The sequence below is a fragment of the Ictalurus furcatus genome, chromosome 2, assembly GCF_023375685.1.
Source record: "Ictalurus furcatus strain D&B chromosome 2, Billie_1.0, whole genome shotgun sequence".
Taxonomy (NCBI): Eukaryota; Metazoa; Chordata; class Actinopteri; order Siluriformes; family Ictaluridae; genus Ictalurus; species Ictalurus furcatus.
The window spans coordinates 20,847,912-20,868,807 of record NC_071256.1 but is presented as its reverse complement, the minus strand read 5'-3'; the positions used below and the strand labels follow the sequence as shown (position 1 = coordinate 20,868,807).

General features: G+C 43.3%; 1 protein-coding gene across 1 annotated transcript in view; it reads right to left on the bottom strand.

Annotated features, from left to right (window-relative positions):
• The window catches only part of cacna1aa (calcium channel, voltage-dependent, P/Q type, alpha 1A subunit, a), a 113,257-nt gene that overhangs the window by 7,620 nt on the left and 84,741 nt on the right, over nucleotides 1-20,896 (bottom strand). The window contains exons 42-44 of the mRNA XM_053652832.1: nucleotides 7,179-7,285; nucleotides 5,653-5,788; nucleotides 3,790-3,903 (exon numbers count right to left, since the gene is read on the bottom strand). Coding sequence (XP_053508807.1) covers nucleotides 3,790-3,903; nucleotides 5,653-5,788; nucleotides 7,179-7,285 — 357 coding nt within the window. The remainder of the gene's footprint in view (nucleotides 1-3,789; nucleotides 3,904-5,652; nucleotides 5,789-7,178; nucleotides 7,286-20,896) is intronic.

Sequence of the window (20,896 nt, the reverse complement as noted above, 5' to 3'; positions counted from 1 at the left end):
GGTTTAACTGAGAGATGGAATCATTTTACAAGATATTTTTAGTGAGAAATAAATGCTAGTGATAATATTATGCACATTAAATATTGTGGTTTATCATTTAACTGATCATGAGCACATGCTGGACAGCCACAGACAGGCAAAGCTAGAGAGAGACAGACAAGCAGGCATAAATATAAGGTTTGAACACAGCTGATATGGAAGATGAAAGCAAAAGTTGGAAAGAAGTCTATTTATACACATACACACACACACACACACACACACACACACACACACACATATATACACATACACACACAGTCATGTGTAAAAATACGTTTTATGTGAAAAATTGTTGTTTTTTTTGCATATTTGGACAAGCAAACATTTGATCCTCTTTGAAACAGTGACTATTAATAAAAGTGATACACTCTATCAAATGACACATAAAATGGACCTTTTGTAGTAATTTTCACAATTTAAATTAACAAAAAATAAACAGATCAGTCACATGGAAAAAGTACAACCCCAATTCCAAAAAATTGTAGACGTAGTTTTTCACAGATTGGTGACCCTCTGCCCATCTTTACTTCTGAGAGACTCTGCCTCTCTAAGATACTTTTTTTTATACCCAATCATGTTACTGACCTGTTTCCAGTTAACCTCTAGCTGTTTCTTTTTAGTAGCACTTACTTTTCCAGACTTTTATTGCCCCCGTCCCAACTTTTGGGATGTGTTGCGCCCATCAAATTCAAAATTACCTTATTTTTTCCTTAAAATGGTACATTTTGGTTTAAATTGCTTAAATGTTTGATATGCTTTCTATGTTCTATTGTGAATAACATATGAGTTTATGAGATTTGCAAATCATTGCATTCTGCTTTTATTTACATTTTACACAGCATCCCAACTTTTTTGGAAGTGGGGTTGTAAGTACACCCCTACATTTACCACACCTTCAAATCCATAAAATTAGAATCAGGTGTTCAAGATAGGATGCCAGTGATTAGAACCTACTTATGGAGTGCAGGTGGAACCTGTCTTATTTGAACCCCTCTCATATCTAGTGTCATGTTCCCTTTGTTATTGAAGTGTGTGGTGTCATCATGCCAAGATCTAAAGAGTTCTGTAAGGCCTTCAGAAAAAAGTTGTGGATGCCTATGAGTCTGGCAGTGGATTTAAAAAGATCTCCAAATTATTTGAAATACATCATTCCGCTGTAAGGAAAATAATCTAAATGTGGCTCAGATTTCAAATGACCAGGCCTGTCCGTTTGTCCAGGACTGTTCGTCCCAGCAAATTCATCACAAGAGCAGACCGTCTGATGCAAAAAGAAGTCTCCAAGAACCCCAAAATTTCATCACAGGATCTGCTAGTAAGACCAGGCCTATTGGATTAATGTGCTCTGGACAGACGAATCAAAGATAGAGATGTTTGGCCACAGTAACAGCAGACATGACTTGCACAGACCAAAGACAGCTTTTCAGGAGAAGCACCTCATACCAACTGTGAAGCACGGTGGTGGAAATGTTATGGTTTGGGGTTGCTTTGCTGCCTCAGGGAATGGATAGCTTGCAGCAAGAATATTGCATGGAAGAGTGATCAGAAATTCAAGCAAGCCTGGTGGACAATTAAGCAAAACACCTAAAAGAAATTATTTCTGCTAAAGGGGGCAATACTAGCTTTTGAGGCCAAGGGTGTACTTACTTTTTCCACAGAAGAATATCTGTTGATATTTCTGTTGAATAAATGATTGAAAAAGGTACTTTTCTTCTGGTTTTGTTCAAGTATATCAACTTTATTTATAGGCAGTGTTTCAAAGATGATCAAATGCTTGCTTGTCCAAATATGTCAAAAAAGCCAACAATTTCCATGGGGAGTACTTATTCTTTCACATGGCTATATATATATATATATATATACATATATATATATATATATATATATATATATATATATATATATATATATATATATATATATATATATAAAATCTGGCACTTTGTCCATTGTTAAGCTAAACAATTGCTGACTAATAGCCAGAGACAGGCAGGAGGAACAGAGGAAGAGTTAGACAGATGGAATTAGAGAACATACACTGAGGTTATTCCCTCGATGCCTTCCTCTCCTCCGCGGCTGCTGCTAAAGCCATAAGCACACAGAGCCACATTGGCAGCACGCAGATGGTATAACACCAACACACACACACACACACACACACACACACACACATAAATGCAGACAGTCACCAGGACAAGGACAGATGCAGGATTAGAGTGAAGGATTACATTCAAGGATAAAGGGAACGAGTGAAGAAAAGGGAGTGAAAGAGGGCAAAGAGAAAGAGAGAGAGAGAGAAAGAGAGAGAGAGAGAGAGAGAGAGAGACATGAGTTAGAAACAGAAGCAGTTGTAAAAGGGAGAGACACTTACTACAGTAACACATACATACAAACCGAGAGCCAGAAGCAGTGTTAGAGACACCATGATCACAACAACACAATAAAACATAACATGGTACAGAACAGAAAGCTACATTTACATTTAACTACTGCAGATACAGTGAGCATGACATCTACACTTATACACCAAACGTCTATACTTACACACCAAATCTCTCACAAGTACCATGGAGATATCACAAAACACACACACACACACACACACAAACACATGTACGCACACAGGTTTTGCTGCACATGTTTTTTATACAGTAAACTCATTAAACCAATTAATAAATCCCACTGTATGTGAAATGTGTGTGTGTGTGTGTGTGTGTGTGTGTGTGTGATTACCACATATATAAACTCATATCTGTGCTTTTGGATACGACAAAATATTCAGGAAAGTGTAAAGTAAGCACAACCAATTTTTACTGTATTGCTCCACAGTGTGAAAGATGGATAAAAGTCTATAAGAACGGCTTGAGGAAGATTTTCTCTCACGTCTGTGTAATCTGAACACAGATATTGTTCTGGTTTTGAATTTTATAAAAACACACTTTAATATTTTTTTATGAACAGCTGTCCTTAGACATCTGTTCAGTTTGAATTTTGAATGAACAGGTTTTCTATTCTTTTCAATGCAGGGAAACTAGATTAAATTCTTATCTGTGATAATCTCTCTCTCTCTCACACACACACACACACACACACACACACACACAAGTGAAAAGCACTGGAGTTTAACTTTATGTGAAGGGGCAGAATTAATTGGAAAATGTATTTTTAAAAAAAGAGTAAGCTAACACTGCTAAGGTACAAAATGTACTTGTTCCACATACGCTTCCTGTGTGCTATGGAGTTTGTGTGTGCTGCGTAACTGAACAACATGACAGTCACTGTGGCACATGGCTTTAGTGAGAATGGTGCTGAATGAAATGAAAGAGTTAAACAAAAAGAGGAAATGATTCTTTAGAAAAACCTCAACTGAGCTATGTCAGTTTTATTGCTGTTATAGTTATATATAACCATATAAAATTATATATATATATATATATATATATATATATATATATATATAAATAAAATATATTATGTATATGTTATAAATGTAAATATATGTTATATTTCCTGTGCATTTGTACAGGTTTAAAGTTTTGGTCCAGTATTATTGGATTATTTGTGTACAGAAATTGAAAACAATTGACAGGATTTTCTGATGTTTTATTACAATTTGACAGTGAATACTCATTCACAAAGGTCCAAGAGATAAAAAGGAGAAAGGTAAAGAAACACTGTGGAAAAGAAAGACAAAAGGAATGTCGATGATAGACAGGCAAAAGTGAGAGGCTGACTTGACAAAGTGCTCACTTGATTGTCTGCTGGGAGTCGAGGCATGGAAGCTGCCCTGCTGTGGCCTTCCATTGGCAGGAAGGGCTCAGTGTCCGAGAACCCGTCCCGCCCCATCTCTCTCATCTCTACCGTCTGCGGAAAACAGAGTGAGAGAGCACGCGTGACCCCCGCAGACAGAACGACAGCTTTCTGAGGAGATGCGTGATGGAACAGTCCCGCCTCAACTGCGTCTTTATGCCTCAGTGATAATTGTAAATGGCCTTCTAAATGTTACTATGGTGCCATTAGGAACACCTGTACACCTGCATATTCATGCAGTTATCCAATCAGCATAAATGCATAAAATAATGCAGATGCAGGTTAAGAGCTTCAGTTACATGAGAATGCTGAAAAAGTGTGATCTCTGTGAGTTTTATAATGGTATGGTTGTTAGTACCAGAACTGCTGCTCTTGTGGGAATTTCACACACAACATCCTTTAGAGTTTATACAGAACGGTGTGAAAAACAAAAAGCATTGAGTGAGTGACAGTTCTGTGGGTGGAAATGCCTTGTTGATAGGAGAAGACAGAGGAAAATGGCCAGATTAGTTAGAGTTGCCAGAAAGGATACAGTAACTCAAATAATCACTCTTTATCACCATGGTGAGAAGAAAAGCATCACAGCAGGCACAAAACATCAAACCCAACACATCTGACACTAACCTCAAGATGGGCTACAACAGCAGAAGACTCTGGACAAACTGTACAGTTGGGCTGAATCTGCGTCCATGACAGTGTCAGATTCTTCCTCTTGGCTGACAGGTGTGGAACCTGATGTGGTCTTCTACTGTTGTAGCTCATCCACCTCATGGAATGATGTGCTGTGGTTTTTTAGATGCTTATCTGCTCACAAAAGTTGTAAAGGGTGATTACTTGAGTTACTGTAGCCTTCCTGTCAGCTCAAACCTGTCTGGTCATTTTCCTCTGATCGCTCTCATCAACAAGATGTTTCAGCAGGCAGACCCTCCACACACACAGGAATTTTAATTTTTTTTTGCTTTTTGCACCATTCTGTGTAAACTCTGGAGACTGTTGTATGTGAAAATCCCAGGAGATCAACAGTTTCTCAAAACTGAAATACTCAAACCATCCCAATCTGGTACCAACAACCATGCCACATCTCCATTTCAATGTTTGATGTGAACATTAAGTGAAGCTCTTGACCTGTCTCTGCGATATTTTATGCATTTGTGCTGCTGCAAAATGACTGGCTGATTAGGTTACTCTTTGTGAAACTTTATGAAAGGTGCCAATAAGCTGACTGCAAGGAATGGAGTAAAACCCACACATACTATTGACAATTGTACTTTTGGGCAATAATTTCATAAACATGTCATAAAGCTAGCAAAGCTGGACGGGAGTGTATTAATGCTTGACCATTAAGAAGACCAGAGAGGTTCAAACATCCCCCTGAGACAGCAATGGATGAACACATAAGATGAAATGAGTTTGAATTATCAGACAGAGAAACTAGAAGTAAAACAGGAGGAACACTGAGTGTGTGTGAGTTTCAGAAAGCAGCATGGATCACAGAGTTGCCCAGATCTCTGATGGGAAAATATGGGAAAATGGTCTGATGCTATAAAATCCTTCAGTTAGATAAAGTCCCTTAGAATCCAAACAAGACGTGTCATTTCCTGTCACTCCTAAAAGTATGTACATGAGATTATACACTCACCCATGTAAGACACAAAATCTCTGCAAGCATCTTTATAAGGATGCACTAAATTATCAAGTACATGTTTGTCTGTATGGCAAGGTGTTTGAATATGAAGTATTTCTGAGCATATAAAAGAGGATATAAAAGGTGTCTTGGTTGTGCTGAGTGTGTATTTAGGTTACCTGTGATGTGGTCCGGTTCTCGGTCATGTCCTCTGTTGGGTGGCCTTCTGGGCTCCAGCTGCCTGCTTTCTGAGACATCTCCTGAGCTCTGGCTGTGACCCATGACTGGCTCTCTGGAATTCCCCCATCCACAGCCCTAACCATATACACAGCTAGAATGCTTTTCTCCATTATATACTTGTAATAATAATTACTGCATGTTCATTCCCCAGAACTTTACTGATATTCATTCTGACTTTGTGTTACATGTAGCCCACATATCTATTCGCCCTAATTATACTGACAATTTAAAGGCAAATTAATGCTCTATCAGCACAACTGGCAAATGTCTGCTGATATGCTGATACTTGCTCTGATATATGTTCTCCATTATGATGATGATCTGAAGAAAATGCTACAATTACAATAAAATATACGCAGATATACTTGCAGTGTTTTTTTTATATACATTGTGCAAAAACTTGAAACTAATCACTAAATATCGAGCATTAAAAGGTAATTGTCGACAATCAGTCATGTTAGTCAATTATCTGGACCTTTGTAAACAACAAATTTTATGTAGCTGGACCATTAAAATTTTAGTCGACTATCCTTGCCATAGAGACTACCACATCACTATTGTAGGAGGCATGTAGGCTTGTTAACAACAGCTATTTATTCATATTTTTGCTTTAGTCTCACTCAGTGCAGTGTAAATGAGAGATATAAGAAATGTAAGTTAAGAAATAGAATCCATAGACTTTGGACATTAGATCCATAGATAGGCATCAAACATTACTGCTGTAATTGGGAGAATGGGAATGGGGTGAGGACCCTGGCTGTACAGGAAATGTGGTAGATCAAATCTGTTAGCAAACCATCTTACACTGGTGGAAGGTAGGAGTGGTAGGATTGTGCTGGAAAGTTCTAAAATAGAAGACTTGGCTGTGGGTTTGAACCTGAAAAAAGTTTCAGTTTAAAGACATGGGTGCATATTACTGACACCCCACACTAAGAAGATTACCTCAAACGCAGTGCTGCAGGGTGGTAGTAATAGGCATAGTCGCTCATGCAGTCAAAAATGCCAATTATATCTGTGAAACTATATGATTCATTATAAAGGAATTTGAGAAAGCTGTGATAAAGACCCAATATTGAAGGAAACATATTGGAAGGACACCTTATGACAGTAAGTGGGTCCCAACAAACCCAGTGACTGAATCAGTCTGCTTCATAGATGCCATGATGATTGCATGGTTACATGTCCAACAACTACTGACCCCAGAAGTGCCAGGTGTGAGAGTGGATGTGGGTGTACAAAGCAATCTCTTTAATATATATTTGGACATGCAGAGCAATAGCTTTCAAGAAATAATAAGCTTTTTAAAAAATATATTAGTGACAAATGAAGTATGAGAAATATCCTAATGTACATATTTTCCCTCTCTGTTCAATTTGGGGAAAGAGCAGACAGACAGGTAGTCTGGAGTAAAAAGTTCAGGGGTAAAAACATGACAGAAAACAAAAAATTCAAAACATCTACTTACAAGTTGTTAGGGTCTGGTTGTGGTTCAGAAAGGCCATTGAGTCCCTGACCAGCATTCTGCGTCGGTGATGGTGGCTCCAGGCGCTGAAACATTAATGGCGTTCGATTCTGTGTAAGATACAACATGGCCTATAGCTGGTATCAGGCAAGCAGATGGGAAAATGGGGGGTGGGAAGGGGATGGGATACAAGGCATCCCAGGTGCAAATGGGATTACATCCATCAGCAACACAAGGTAGTCATATTGTTCAGCCAGGAGGCATTCAGGGATTTGGAGTCTGGTGAGTCAATGAAGTGAACCTCTGAGCCAAGCTATAAGAACGATGTTCATGGTACCATGCTGAAAATTCATTTACTTTGGTCGTGCTGGTAAATGAATGGCATTGGCAACCAATTGGGTGCTAAGTTTGAGGCATGGATAAGTACCATAATGTACAGTGCCCTTCACTAATATTGGCACCCTTGGTAAATATGAGCAAAGAAGGCTCTGAAAAATTGTCTTTATTGTTTAACTTTTTGATCTTTTGTTCAAAAAAACTCAAATAAAAATACTATGCTCTCATGGATATCAAACAATTGCAAACAAAACACAGGTTTATAAAAAAAAAAACTTTGATAAATATAGGTGTGCAACAATTATTGGCACCCCTATGATTTTATGTGAGAAAAATTTATTTGAAGTATATTCCCATTGATATTTTACATTGTTTAGTACACATGGGTGACTAGGAACAGGAAATTGTTCAAGCATGACTTCCTGTTTCACAGGGGTATAAATCTGAGGTAACACATAGGCCAAATTCTCTTAGTCATTCATAACAATGGGTAAGACCAAGTTCTATAACTGTGATGTGTGGCAAAAGATTGTTGAGCTTCATGAAATGGAAAGTGGCTATAAGAAAATAACACAAGCATTGAAAATGCCCATTTCCACCATCAGGGCAGTAATTAAGAAGTTCCAGTCAGCTGGAAATGTTATGAATCAACCTGGAATTGGACGTGTGTCTATATTGTTTCAACTCACTGGGAAGAGGATGGTTTGAATGGCCAAAAAATCTTCAAGGATCACTGCTAGAGAATTGCAAATGTTAGTTGTGACTTGGGGTCAAAAAGTCTCCAAAACTACAATCAGAAGTCACCTACATCACCACAAGTTGTTTGGAAGGATTTCAAGAAAAAAGCCTCTACTCTCATCCAAAAACAAACTCAAGCATCTTCAGTTTGCCAGTCACTACTGGAACTTCAAATGGGATCGGATTCTATGGTCAGATGAAACCAAAATAGAGCTTTTTGGCAATAAACACCAGAGGTGGTTTTGGCACACACAGAGAGGTAGCCATATGGAAAAGTACCTCATGTCCATGGTTAAATATAGTGGAGGCTCTTTAATGTTTTGGGGTGGCTTTTCTGCCAGAAGACCTGGACATTTTGTTAGGATATATAGCATCATGGACTCTATCAAATATCAACACATATTAAATGAAAACCTGAATGCCTCTGCCAGAAAGCTTAAAATGGGCTCTGGTTGGATCTTCCAGCAGGACAATGATCTAAAACATACATCAAAATCAACACAAAAATGGTTTACTGACCACAAAATCAAGGTCCTGCCAAGGCCATCCTAGTACCCTAACCTGAAACCCATAGAAAACCTGTGGCGTGAACTGAAGAGGAGAGTCCACCAGCATGGACTTCAAAATTTGAAGGATCAGGAGAGATTCTGTATGGAGGAATGGTGTCAGATCCCTTTGCCATGTATTCTCCAACCTCATCAGGCATTACAGGAGAAGACTCAGAGCTTTTATCTTGGCAAAGGGCGGTAGCACAAAGTACTGACTAAAAGGGTGCCAATAATTGTTGCACACCTATATTTAACAAAGATTTTTTTTTTTGATCTGTGTTTTGTTTGCAGTTGTTTGATATCCATGAGAGCAGAGTATTTTTGTGAAGTTTTTGAACAAAACATCAAAGGGTTAAACAATAAAGACAATTTTTCACAGCCTTCTTTGCTCATATTTACCAAGGGTGCCAATATTAGTGGAGGGCACTGTATAATATCTCTAGTTACTCACATTGGGTATGGCTGCATGTTGCATTATGACTTTGATATGACTGTGATTTTACACATTTGTGCTATAGTATTTTTATATGTGTGCACTGGAAGACATCCTTGTCTTAAAAAAAAAGGTTTGAAAAGTCCTCATTTAGATACTATGTTAAATTTTGTAGTTAGTAACTGATAACTAACTTATTGTTAAGTTTTATATTCTATTTAAATCATTCAGACTACTGCAGCAACCACGCAGAAACTGTCAACCCAACATGAGCAACTAACTTCAAAACACAAAACATTTAACTCAAGCAAATAACTGGTTTCACACATTTGAAATAAAACCCTGATGTTAAGAAAACAACGAGTGATAAACCTAAGATGCTGTTTAAAAAAAGTATGTGAGTTTAAGCCAGCAAAGCATATAACCAGAGCAGACACATTTACAGTGGTCTAGAATTACTGACTAGGAGGAGAAAATTTGATTTGGAGATTAAGATTAAGAGTTACAGTTGCAATCAAAATTATTCAACCCCATTGCAAATCAGGTTTATTGTCAAAATTTATAGACTTGCCGCTGTTTGCAATGAACACATCAAACAAAAGCAATTGAAATAGCAACTGAAAACACAAAGAATGCTTCAAATGGTTTCCCCAAATTTAACTGAAAATGCAACTTATAATGACTTCTCCAGTTTCAAAATTATTCAAATGCAAAACAGGTGTCTCAAGCACACCTGATGAATCAAGGGCTTCATTAGTTGCACCAGGTGTGCTTGAACTGGAACACATGAAATACCTGAATTGACTAGGGGTAGAAAATATATTAAATAACCTGAACGAGGCAGAAAAGGAAGCTATCAACGGCTGCAACCAGATTTCTGAGAAGGCAGGTTAAGAAAAATCCAGTGAAAAATCTAGTGACTGCAAATGACCTGCAGCAAGACTCGGTGGTGACAGGTCCTGAGGTTTCAGTGAGCACAGTAAGGAACGTACTAAATGCAGAAGGTTTCCATGCCAGAAACTGAAAGACCACTACTGACCCAAAAGCACAAGAAAAGTTGCCTCAAAATCATATAAATAAGCCACAGAAGTTTTAGGATTCTGTTCTGTGGAGTGATGAAAGAAAACTGGAAATTTTCATCACAATGGACCAGCAGTATGTCTGGAGGAAGAAGAATGAATAATAATAATAAACTTTATTTTATAAAGCACCTTTAAAAGCAGCTTCTCAAAGTGCTGTACACAAAATAAGCAGTACAAGAAACATTGAAGATGTAAGAACATTGAAGTACATTAAAGAAAAAACATTCTGTCCACAGTCAAGCATGGCAGTGGCTAAGTGATGCTCTGGGGCAGCTTTGCATCCTCTGGCACTGGAAACCTGCAGCAAGGCAAAATAAAATCAGTGAAGTATCAGGAAATCCTAGGAGAAAACATCATACCATCTGTGAGGAAGCTGAAGCTTGGGCATAGCCAGACCTTCCAACAGGACAATGTTCCCAAGCATACCTCAAATTCCACCAAGGCTTGGTTGCAAAAGAAGTCCTGGAAGATTCTACAGTGCCATCACAATTACGTGACTTGATCCCCATAGAAAATCTCTGATGGGATTTGAAGAAGGTGGTTGCAGCACACAGTGCCAAGAATATTACTTGAGGCCATTGCTCATGAGGAATGGGTTAAGATTCCTCTAGAACACTGCCAGAAGCTATTGTATGGCTGTGCATCTCATTAGCAGCAGGTCATAACAGCAAAACGGTGTATTTTTGTAATTGCACACCTATATAAGGTCTCTGTCTGCGCAAATATTTTTTTCACATGCTTCTCCTGTAACGTGCACTCTGATTTGCTCAAATGATTCAAATCATTCAACCACACACGTGCGCACACACGTGTTTGTGCTGGTCGTCTGTCTGGCTGTTTGTCTGTCTGTCTGTCTCTCTCTCGCTCGCTCATTATAGGAGGCACTGAAAGCAAAAACACACAGACACACACACAAGTAATCTCTGGCTGATCCAACACAGGTCAGAATCATGTGCTACCTGCCATTTCAACTCTCATCCTCTCCATCCACAGCTGACGCTCGGCTACGCCCCCGCCACCACAATCGCATTTGCAAAACGTCCAAAATGTTACATGTGCAAAATAATCACCAAAATGAGATGATCGGATTTTTTCCTAGTTTGTCCGGTAAACTTTATAATTCCTGGACATGTTGGCTGGCGCCAAAATTTCTTAGCAGAAACTCTATTATGCAAGGCTTAATTTGTAAATCTGCAAGTCCTGTAACACTAAGAGGGCAGTTATCTGGCAGGTCGGGAGACACGTGAAAGGTCCTGGTCCCCCAACTTACAGACAAAAAGTGATTCTAGAATCTCACATGGCCAATACTATTCAGTGCTGATAGGTAGGCCTATGTAATTGATCACATTGGTTGAGCGAGGTAACGAGTTTATAACAGTGAGTATTCTCAGTACAAAGGGAAACATTTACGTACACATTCTATCAACTTATCCAGACAGAGCCGTAGGCCTACCGTGCTATCACTTCAGTTAGCTACAAAGCACATTTGTCCAAAGCACTTCGAAAACAAAGCTTACAATAAACAAACATTAACTGAACAACATAATCAAGGAAAATGTGTCTTACTGTGACGACGGCCCAGCAGCTGGCGCACAAAAAGAGAAAAGCTACCTCAATGCTAACACTTTGTTCTCTTGTTCCAACAGAAGACACGGCTTCCAAGGAAGATTTCGCTTCCAGACTGCCTGCCCAGAGCTCAGCGACCCCTGGAAAGGACTTCAGTCTCCCTGGGAACCCCGAGCACGCTAGCTACTCCCCAGAGGACGAAACCAAGCCCTGAGCACCCCACACCATCACACTTTTTCCCCTGCCACCTACACGTTGTTTCAATAAACATGTTAAACTTTGAACCAAAGCAGCCTCCTGTGTGTCTGTGCTCAAACCAACGCAGTTACATCGGTACATTGATGGAGGATGCAGGCATGAGCACAGACCCATCCACCCACCCAAAGGAAAAAATGGATCCCATACTGTAGCACCTGTTGGAGATAAATATTCAACAGCAAGCGGTGACGCAACAGTTCGCCCAGAGCTTACAACTTGCAACCAGAGAGCTCCTGGCACAGAAGACAGCGACCCCTACGGCCGCCACACCTCTCCCATCCTCAGCCCGCTAGTCGAGCTCCCACCAGAAGAAGTGGTGGACTACGGAAAGGTATAAAAAGGAGATTCTGGCATGGTGTGAGCGAACACCCAACCAGTGGTGGCGGAGTTCCAGCAATGGAGCTACAGGCCGGAGCCAATCTACATGGACAGATGGATGCCCTCCTACGCATCACTAAGAGGTGGCTCCAGCCAGACCAATACACCGCCACCGAGGTCGCAGAGAAGGTAGCCATGGACCGGTTCCTGAGAACTCTGCCACCTACAGAACACCAGGCTGTGGGGATGCAGGCTCTCAAAAACCCCAAAGAGCTAATAACCGCCCTGGAACGAGCTTTGGCCACCCTGGAACTTGGCAGGGAAGGACGACAAACACTCAGCCTTCCTAGAAGGTTCCCACCCCACCAGCCAGAACGGAACTATGCTGGGGACAGAAGGAGCAGCCGAAGTCGCCCGCCTACGGAACACCCAGGGACAAGGCCATGCCAACAGAGCCGGTCCCAGGAATGCCAAAAAAAACCCAGAAACCCTTGCTGGCAGGGTGTGCCCTTCACACGCCAAACCCACACAAAATGCCCACCCTGACAGTACTGGTAGAGGAAAATCCAGTCAAAAGCCCTGTTGGACTCAGGGAGCACGGTGACCCTGGCCAGACAGACAATCCTGCCAAAAAGTATCAGCAGGAAAGGAACCATCACGGTGACCTGTGTACATGGAGATGCACAGGAAGTCCCCGCAGCCAAGGTACAAATACAAGGCAGAACAGGCATCTGGTCACTCCTGGTGGGCGTCATCCCAGACCTCCCAGTGCCGCTGTTCCTGGGAAGAGACTGGCCAGGGTTCCCGACCAGCCCAGCTCCTAAGACCAGGAGGGCACCATGACGAGCGAAGGAGGCATGGCCCAGTACGAGGGGGATGCCACGGCAGAAGGTGAGCAGCATACATGTTGTAACCCAATATCATCTGTGTTCCAGCAGGTGAAACAACAGGGGAGCAGAAGGAAGACGACCGTCTGAAACATTGCTGGGCACCGGTGCATCAGATCGAAGGGATCGACCAGAATCCGGACCAGGGACTCCCCACAACCTACTTCCTAGTCAGGGGAGGCCTGCTATATTACAGGACCAGCCACAGAAGGGAAGCCGGTGACCTCCTGGTGGTCCTCAAGACAAGGACCCAAGTACTGATGCACCTGGCCCATGCCCATCCACCTGGGGGTGCGAAACACCCTAGAGAAACTGAAGGACCACTTTATCTGGCCGGGAATGGACGCAAACGTCCGGGGCTTCTGCCAGCAGTGCCCCCAGTTCCAACGCACTGCCCCAAGGAAGCCCCCACCACAGCTCTAATCCCTCTCCCCATCATAGGCGTCCCCTTCTAGAGGATCAGCATGGACCTCATGGGGCTGCTCCTGAAATCCACCCAGTGTCATGAATACATCCTGGTCATCATGGACTAAGCCACCAGGTACCTCGAGGCAGTGCCGCTATGCAAAGCCACCTCCTGCAACATTGCTAAAGAACTGGTGCTCCTGTTCAGCCATGTGGGGATCTCGAAGGACATATTGACAGACCAAGATACACCATTTACATCGAAACTAATGTCTGATATGTGTTGGCTGTTGTAGGTAAAACACCTGAAGGCGTCCGTCTACCACCCACAGACAGATGGGCTTGTCGATCGGTTTAATCAAACCCTGAAACGGATGCTGCGAAAACGGATGATGAGGAAGGGAGGAACTGGGACCTACTCCTGTCCTACATCCTCTTCGTCGTCCGAGAGTGCCCGCAAGCATCCACAGGCTTCACATGCTTCGAGCTCTTCTTCAGATGGCGACCTTGAGGACAACAGGATGTGGCCCGGGAAGCGTGGGAAGAACAGCCTTCACCATTTTGCTCGGTCATCGAATTTGTACAGGAGATGCAGGAGCGGATCGACCGAGTGGCCCCGATCATACAGGAACAATTGAAAGCTGCCCAGGAGGAACAAAAAAGAGCATACAACCGCACGACACAACCACGGGAGTTCCAGCCTGGCGATCGGGTGCTCTTGCTAGTACCAAACAGCTCCTGTAAATTCCTGGCCTGATGGCAAGGATCATATACAGTCCTCGAGAGGACGGGCGCCATGAACTATCACCTGCAGCAGCCCGGTAGGCGGGCAGAAACAAAAACATACCACATAAACCTGCTGAAGAAGTGGATCGAGCCTGCTCCAGTATTGTCTGCGTTTGCTAGCCTAGACACAGATCACAGCGAATGCACCTTGGTCCAGCAGGGTGAAGACCTCACCCCCACACAAAGACAGGAGCTCATGGAGCTGGTGGACCAGTTCACTGATGTTTTTTCTAATTCCCCACTGATGACGCAGCTGGTCCACCACGAGAATAAGACCCGTCCGGGAGTGGTGGTGAGACAGCGGCCCTACCATGTCCCAGAGGCCCCCCGCAAGGCTATCGAGGAGGAGTTTGACCGGATGCTGCTGGACAACATCATAGAGGAGTCTGCCAGCCCCTGGTCCAGCCCCATCGTGGTTGTGCCGAAGCCCGACGGAGTATCTGCCTCTGCAATGACTTTGACATTTTTGAAAAGGACCACCTAGGGCTGACCGAGGCACAGTACCTAGGATACCATATTGGCCTGGGCCTACTAAAACCACAAGCAAAGAAGATCGAGGTGGTTAAGGACTACCCTTGGCCTAGGTAAAAAAAAACAGGTACATGCCTTTTGAGGTTGGTGGGTATTACTGCAGATTCATGCCTAACTTCTCCTCTGTAGTCTCCCCCATCTCAGATCTCACAAGGAAGGGACAACCAGACTGGGTGAAATGGTCCACAGAGGCGGAAGCATTCTGAGCCCTGAAAGAGGCTCTCACCAGCACCCCGGTACTATGCAATCCGGATTTCACCCTGCCGTTCATGGTGCACACGGATGCATCAGAGACCAGGCTGGGCGCCGTCCTCTCGCAGACTTTCGATGGGGAAGAACACCCAGTCCTCTATAACAGCAGGAAACTGTCCCCGGCTGAAAGGAAATACGCTACAGTGGAGAGAGAGGCCCTGGCAATAAAGTGGGCCATCGAGGAGTTGCGATACTACCTAGCAGACCGACACTTCTCTCTGGTGACAGACCACGCACCACTACAGTGGATGGCCAAGGTCAAAGACTCCAATGCCAGGATAACAAGATGGTTCCTTTCATTGCAGGACTTCTCTTTCCAGGTCCAACACCAGACAGGAGCCCAGCATGGGAATGCAGATGGACTCTCACGGTGCGAGGCACTGTGGGCCCAACACACAGCGGCAGTAGGCTCGGAGCTGGGGGGGGTACTGTGACAATGGGCCAGCGGCCGGCGCACAAAAGGAGAAAAGCGCTCCTCCCGCAACTGCCGCCTGAGTGCTGAAAGGACAGTCCCACTTCAGCACCCATAATGTTGTGGACAGCCAGACAGCACATGGCTGTGAGGCAGGGCCACAAAAATGCACGTGGTTGGCGGTTCATGATCAGCACGGCAACTCTCAACCATTCAGTAGCCAGCGGAAGCGTATAAAAGGGCCTTTCTCCTCTAGCAAGGGGAGAAAGGGTAACTACCTCACTGCTAACACTTTGTTCTCTTGTTCCAACAGAAGACACAGCTTCTGAGGAAGATTTTGCTCCCTGGCTGCCTGCCCAGAGCTCAGCGACCACCGGAAAGGACCTCAGTCTCTCTGGGAACCCCGAGCACATTCTTTACTCCCAAGAGGATGACACCCCACGCCATCACACCTTTTCCCCTGCCACCTACACATTGTTCCAATAAACCACGTTAAACTTTGAAACAAAGCAGCCTCCTGTGTGTCTGTGCTCGAACCGATGCAGCCTAAGCTCCCTCCACTTACCTAACACAAAATATTCCACAAAGCTGTCATGTCAGTGTCCTCCTCCTCTTCCCTGTGTTGTATATTGCTTGAGTGTGTGTGGAAGTCCTGGGTCCCTTAAGTATCCATTAGAGCACAAATGGCTTGGGATTGAATTTTGTAAACAGTGGCCCATGATGTTCAACAAACATCAAAGATGAGATGGTGGGGATGAGAAGGGATGCACACTCCAAGCTACAAATGAGATTCATTTTAGAGAAACCCCGCTCACGCACCCCTCGAGATTAGTATGACATTCACAGTAGCCAACAACTACCTCAGTCCTTCAGGAACTTTTCGTGTATTTGAGTCACTGTACTCCTTAAAAGCCCGAATGACTGTATGTGGGCTGTTAACTCAAAGCCATGTGCAGTTTGACAGTGTTTAGCCTCCTTGTAACCCTAACCCTTGTAATCACTACTAAAACCTTCCACAGTCACGTTATTATTATCACTGCTAGTTGTTGGAACGGTCACCAAACTGCCTCATCAGTGATCTGTTGCCACTCACTCTCTTGGACTCTTGCCTTTTAGTATTTTGCTCCATTTTCTCGTTGTCGTTATTTGTGTTCTAATAAATGCTGTTGATGAAAACTGTTTCTTTTCAATATGGCACACTCTACAATACATGCTATGTGACTGTAGGCTTCGCTTCGTGACAAGGAATTCAAGCAACCTTTAAACTTTGAATTATGTTATGTGAAAGAGGCTATTGTGTGTATTATTTTTTAGTTGTACAATTAATGGATATATACAGGTTATGAATTTTGTTAATTTTGTAATGTAAATTTACACTGATCTCTGCCAGCTTTAATAAAATAAAAAAAGAAAAGAAACAGCTGTTTTTTTATTGTTCAGTAACACAAAGAAGCACAAAGTGATGTGATAATGGTGGCGCGGTAGCACGGAGCGGCCACTTCAGGTCCACTAATATGGTGCATGTTACGTATAGCCTACACCAATTTGGAAAATTTTTAAACAGATGTACATCAGAAGCACTGGTGTACATGTCTATCATCACCAAATTCCTCTTAATATTGGAGAACAAAGATCAGGAGGCATAAACAATGGACTGCAAGATGAACTACGTGACCTCTGACTACTATGTGAACCAGGCCCTGGGACCGTGGTATTGCCTGATGCCGCAGGCCAGAAGAGAGGGTGCCGAAAATGGTGTGCAAGGCAGCGGAAGTGGAGAAAGCAAACCGGCATCCATGCTAGGCTAAATTCTAACCCAAGCCGTCTGGCTCTACCATCCATTCTCCTCACCAATGTTTGCTGTCTTGAAAATAAACTGGATTTACTCAGACTACAGCTAACTACCCAATGTGAAATCAGGGTCTGCTGTGTTTTCATTTTTATGGAAACCCTGCTCAATGACAACATTCCGGATGCAGCCATTCAGCTAGCTGGGATAACCACACATCGCGCCGACAGGATAGCAGCACTGTCCGGTAACATTTGTGGCTGTGGTCTGTGTATTTACATGAACAATGAATGGTGCAGGAATGCCGTTGTTTTTTCAAGCTACTGCTCATCACTGGTGGAGGTGATATGGATGACTGTGAAATGCCAACCATATTACCTGCCCAGAGAGTTTACCACCATGCTCATTGTCGTGGTGTACATTCCACCCGGTGCTAACACTAAGGAAGCGCTAAGTGAAATATTCGTGGCTATAAGTAACCTACAGACAGCGCACCCAGACGGATTTTTCATTGTCGCTGGAGATTTTAACCACGTGAATCTGAAATCACTGCTGCCAATATTCCACCAGCATGTTGATTTTGCAACCTGTGGTACAAAAGCTTTCGACCTTGTTTACACCAACATTCGCGGTGCTTAAAAGGCTGCACCCCACCCCACCTCGGCTACTCAGACCACATCTCTGTTATGCTAATCCCAGCATACAGCCCATTTCTGAAATGTGCCAAACCGGTTCTGAAACAGGTGAGAACCTGGTCTGAGGGAGCCATCTCAGCACTTCAGGACTGTTTTGAGCACACAGACTGGAATATGTTCAGAGAGGCTGCTACATATCACAACACCACAGACTCGGAGGAATACACAGCATCAGTAACTGGCTACATCAGCAAGTGCCTATATGATGCAACTTCCTTCAAGACCATCACCACCCATGCAAACCAGAAACCGTGGATGACTGCTGAAGTGCGCTCGCTGTTTAAAACCCGAGACACTGCCTGCAGGTCTGATGACAAGGCAGCCCTCCGCACAGCAAGGGCCAATTTGTCCCAGGCTATCAGAGAGGCAAAGAACAACTGTGCACAAAGAATCCACAGTCACTTCAAAAACACCAAGGACAAAGGCGTATGTGGCTAGGCATTCGGGCCATCACAGACTACAAAGCTACACCACCTGTCTGTGACAATAACGTCTCACACCCAGATGCCCTAAATGATTTCTATGCACGGTTTGAAGCACAGAACAACATGACAGTGAGGAAGACCACCCCAACTCCCATCAACCAAGTACTCTGTCTGTCTGCAGTAGACGTCAGGAAAACTCTATCCCGAGTCAATCCACGGAAAGCTGCAGGTCCTGGTTCAGCATTCAACACAATCATCCCACAACAACTAGCAACAAAGATGAGTCTGTTGGGTTTAAACACCTCCCTCTGCAACTGGATCCTGGACTTTCTGACTGGGAGACCCCAGTCCATCAGGATCGGCAACTCCACCTCCAGCACCACCACACTGAACACCGCCCCTCATGGCTGTGTGCTCAGTCCACTGCTGTTTACCCTGCTGACCCATGACTCTGCTGCTAAGTTCAGTTCTAATCATTCCATCAAGTTTGAAGAATGGTGTAGAGACAACAATCTATGTCTTAGTGTTGATAAGACCAAAGAAATGACTGTCAACTTCAGGAGACCCCAAGTGGATCATTCACCACTGCACATCAATGGAACAACTCTGGAGAGTCAAAAAGCTCCAAGTTTCTTGGTGTGCACATGACTGAAGACCTCTCCTGGTCTCTCAACAACACCTACCTAGTCAAGAAGGCCCAGCAACGCGTCCACTTCCTGCGGAGGCTGAAGAGAGCAAAACTCCCCCCTCCCATCCTCACCTTCTTCTATAGAGGGACGATAGAGAGCATCCTGACCAGCTGTCTTGCTGTGTGGTACGGGAACTGCACAGCCTCTGAGCACAAGACCCTACAGCAAATTGTGAGGACAGCTGAAAAGATCATCGGGGTCTCTCTACCCACCACTGACATCTGCTTCAACAACCGCTGCATCCACAAAGCCATCAGTATTGCAGACAACCTTCTCACCCCTCTCATGGACTATTAACCCTCCTGAGAAGAAGGTACAGCAGACGCCATACCACCACCAGCAGACGCCGCAACAGTTTCTTCCCTGAGGCAGTCAAATTACTCAACACCCTGCTACCTCCCAACACTCACCTGGGCTAGCCGAACACCTAACCCAGTAAGACTCATACTGTACCCCTACACATGGACTAACCAGTGCACTGCACATGCTCATAAAACAAGGGTGAGTGGTATCTGGATTCATCTTTGTCATCAAAGTTGACTGGAGAATACCCTCATCAAGAACAGGGGAAATTCATTACCATGCTAGAAGACCTTGATATTGTCAATGCTATCGTGCTCCTATACAGCAGGTTTAGCCCACTGACCCCGTAAGGCCGAAAAACCGGCTTGCCCGTCTTTGACCTATTCCCATAAGGACGATATACCGGCTTGGTCGTCTATGCCAAATGCCCGTAAGGCCGATATAGCGGCTGTACAGTGTAAATGTTACCGGCATTACTCTGCTATGATTCCTTACTTATTTAATTATTATTTTTTGACCCGGAAGGTTGATGATGTCATGAAGTCATGACGTCGTTACGCCGTCATTACGATGAAGCTGATCCAAGCGTGAATGTTGCTGAAACTAAAAATGCCAAAGCGAAAAGCTAATCGTGTTCCAGCTAAAGTTACACCTACAGTGACCACAGGTACATCTAAAACAGTGAAAAAAAAGAAAACATACACAGTTACACAGGCAAGAGCAAGGATTCTAGATAGTGACAGCAGTGAAAGTTCAGGCGATGTTGAAACCGAAACTGATAGTGAGAAGGCTAGACACTTTGCCAAGAAAAATCCTTCCATTAAAAAGAAGAACAACCCCCACAAGGAATCAAAAACTGTTTTTCATTGTTGGGAATGCTGCTGGTCTGATTATCACCAGAAAGTTGAATTTTGGCGCTAAAATGCATTTATTCAAAGGCATTGACCACGCTGATGCTCGTGTGTTACTTCTAAATGAGTATGAGGATTTTAGCGAGCATTTTTCGTAATTTCTATAGTTAAGGATTGTGCTCTAAGTGGAGTAAAAACACTGAACTGCTTCATTTTCAAAGTAATATTACACAAATACATTATTATAAGTTGTTTCAAGGCCTAAAAATGTTAAAATTAAAATGCTGATTTTGAGGCCAATTTTGGCCCGGGAACTCAGGGTTGGCATACTGTTTCTATGGGGAATATAGGGTTGTGGGACATAATACTGTGGGAACTAAGGGGTTAGTGATCTACAAGAAAAGACTCAATGAGGTT